This window comes from Propithecus coquereli, unplaced genomic scaffold, assembly GCF_000956105.1.
Source record: "Propithecus coquereli isolate 6110/MARCELLA unplaced genomic scaffold, Pcoq_1.0 Scaffold22, whole genome shotgun sequence".
Taxonomy (NCBI): Eukaryota; Metazoa; Chordata; class Mammalia; order Primates; family Indriidae; genus Propithecus; species Propithecus coquereli.
In genome coordinates, this window is record NW_012147189.1 from 5,257,643 (window position 1) to 5,260,949 (window position 3,307).

At 33.7% G+C, this 3,307-nt stretch overlaps 1 protein-coding gene across 1 annotated transcript in view; it reads left to right on the forward strand.

Annotated features, from left to right (window-relative positions):
- ADGRV1 (adhesion G protein-coupled receptor V1) overlaps positions 1-3,307 on the forward strand; it is a 539,879-nt gene that overhangs the window by 35,572 nt on the left and 501,000 nt on the right. Inside the window, exon 19 of the mRNA XM_012644750.1 lies at positions 921-1,294. Within this exon, the coding sequence (XP_012500204.1) occupies positions 921-1,294 (374 nt within the window). The remainder of the gene's footprint in view (positions 1-920; positions 1,295-3,307) is intronic.

The following is a 3,307-nucleotide window of genomic DNA, read 5'->3' on the forward strand; positions in this document are numbered from 1 at the left end:
CTGGGCAGGAAGGTAATCTCTATAGTAGGCCTGGGAGCAGTCATGACAGTAATGCGCCAGATACTTGTGACTACTCTAAAAGAGCCATCTGGGTAGAGATTTGTAAAATAGCCTATATTGTGGCTATTGACAAGAAATATTACTTGTACTTTTTTTTCCCCAAGATTTCATCTTATATAAACATCTTAGTTATTAGAGAAGGAACAATAAAGAAATGAAAACTGGTGAAATGCTGAAAAGGGTTGTTATTGAGATATAGTGACATAGTTGAGCTGCATGTTTTTATAAAAAAAGTCCCTAAGACTTGCATATAATGTTATTTCTGGAAAGAAATACTTCTATTCTATATCTTTTCCATTAGTTGCTTGGATAAAGAGATATATTTGGTCCGCAGAAACTTTTTCCTGAATTCTCAAAACTTTAACTGAAGTTTTAACACATCAAGCTTTGAAATTCTCGAAGAATAGTAAAACTGAAGTTTTAAAATTGTGACTAAATTGAACCATTCCCGTTTTAAATATGCAAAATAAAATTTAAAATGTCATAGAAGAAATTTTCATCCAAATACACACACATGCACATACATACATCTATGTGTGTGTTTGTATGTGTATATTTAGTTATTTTTCTGTTCAGAAATGTTATTTGACAGACTGATAGAAGTTACTTTTGAAGATTTCATCCAATTTGAATATATTTACCAATTCCTTTAATATGAAATATCATAAATCCCAATGATTTTGGATTCATTTTTTATCACAATAGAAGATAACCTTTATTTGATTGTATACTAGTTATGCAAAAGTTTTATTTATCCAAAATTGTCTTTCGATAAAAGTATTTTACTTTCCGAATCGCACTTATAGTTTAGGACAGGATAGTTGTGGATATTGTAGCATTTAAACCATCTCTAATTTCAGGTCCTGGAACACTGCGAATCGGGGCAGGAGTAAATGGCAATGACAGATTTACAGGTCTGATGCAGGATGTGAGGTCCTATGAGAGGAGACTGACCATTGAAGAAATTTATGAACTTCATGCCATGCCTGCAAAGAGTGATTTACACCCCATTTCTGGATATCTGGAGTTCAGACAGGGAGAAACCAACAAATCATTCATTGTTTCTGCAAGAGATGACAATGAAGAGGAAGGAGAAGAATTATTTATTCTAAAACTAGTCTCTGTATATGGAGGAGCCCGTATTTCTGAAGAAAACACTACAGCAAGATTAGTAATACAAAAAAGTGACAATGCCAATGGCCTGTTTGGTTTCACAGGAGCTTGTATACCAGAGGTAAGTAGTGAGCTTGGAGAATTTTGGAGTAAAAAAATTCATTGTACGTGGACTTTTTTTTGGACTGGGCTTTCTTTCATTTGGTAAGATTGCCTGAGCATCTACTCCAAGTCCAGAAGTATGCTAGGGCCAGTGGTTGCAAATATAAATTACAAGGTTCCTGCTCTTATGAGTTCATAGTTCAAATCAGCTTAATGAGCTGATAAAAGTAATGACAAGTTAGCCAATGAAACTTTAGCAATTAGGTTTAAAGTTCATGCTCTTCAAAGAACATGAAATTATTCTACACATATAATTTACTTTTGGCTACTGTTTTGGATACCATGTAAGTAAATTAAATAATACATATTGAAAGCTTATATGAATAACTGGAATTGCAACTTTATTAAAATATGATTTTTTTTGTATTTTTATCATGTGTGAGATGTACTTAAATAGTTTTTACAATATTCTTTCATGTTAGGTGTAAATGCCTTTCTTATCAACCATCCTGGCCAACTTAATTCATTAGGCCATTTTACTGTGCTTATCAGTTCTTTCCAAGTTTTCAAAGATTCGTAATCATCTTGGTTTCCTGTGCAGTAATGCGAGAGCTCTCACAGGTGTGTGAGACAGCAACAGCTCAGTGTGTATGAAAGGATGCCAAGGAACAAGAGAGTCTTTCCCTTAGCAAGTTGATTCTAATAGGCTTCGAAAGGTGTATGTGTAAACTGAAATGATTAAAACAAATGAGTGGGTAGAGCTTGGAAACACATCTCAGTCATAGGCTTATTGTACCTTGAATTGGGATGCCTGGCTCTCTGGAGTGACTTAGTGCCCCTTTCGGTCTTTGATTTGGTGACAGTTACAAAAAATCTTCAAACGGTAGTCTTTCTGTACATCAGAATATCCTAGACCAGGAAGGACAAACATCACACAAATTTACAACTTAAAAAAGAAATGTTTACCTATAATGATAATAAATATGTTTACCTATACCTTTAAATATTAATAGATATGCAGCCATCGAAGAACTTTTACATATTAAATTTAATGAACCTTTCTGATAATCCATAATATAGGTGCAACAGGTATTAATTATTACTCTCTCTAATGTATAGGGTTAGAAACTGAGGTTTAGAGGTCTGAGAAAATAACTAACCCAAACTGAATTAATGAAATAAGATCAAGTTGAATGCCTGATTCAGAGCTTGGCAATGACTAGTGCTTAATGAATATTAATTTTCCATTTTGTTTTACTGCTAGGATACAATGGGAAGAAGTAGAATTTGAACTCATGTCTTGGGACTTGTAACCTGTTACCCTCCCCTCTATATCTTTAATATCATCATTTCTATTTTTAAAAAGACAGTTGACTTTTATTAAGTTGTGAGAACCATTGTGGTGCCATGTAAAGTCAGATTCCCTCAGTTCTCTTCAAGATCTGGCCCCTGCCTATGACTCTGAACTCATCTTGTGTCATTCTCCCTTTTGGTCAGTGTGTTTTAGTCCAGCTTGCCTTGTTTCAGTTCCAATTTCATGGTATCAGCACTTGCTAGCCTCTTTATTTGGAACACTTTCATTCTAGGTCTTCATATTTAGTCGTTTAAATCTCAGCTCCAAAGACAGCTCAATGAGAACTTTCTTGTTTAAAATAACTGATTTCCTTCTCCCAACTTGTCACTCTATAGCCATTTGCCTAGTTTTAATTTTTTTGTAGCATTGGTCACACTCCCAAATTCCTTTTGGTATTTATAAGTCTATTTATTTACTGGCCATGCCCCTCCACCACAAAAATAAAAGAACGATAATGTATTATTGTTCATTATTGAATCCATAACACCAAGAATAGAGCATATTAAGTACTCAATAAACTTACGTTGAAACTTACGAATATATTTTAATATCCAGACATGAAAATGCATATAGCAGTTCAGATATCAAATACGTTTAGATTCAGATAAACTACAAAAACATCCAAACTGAAAAAAGAAAACAAAACCGCATTTTAAAAACCTGCCTAAAATGAGTAAT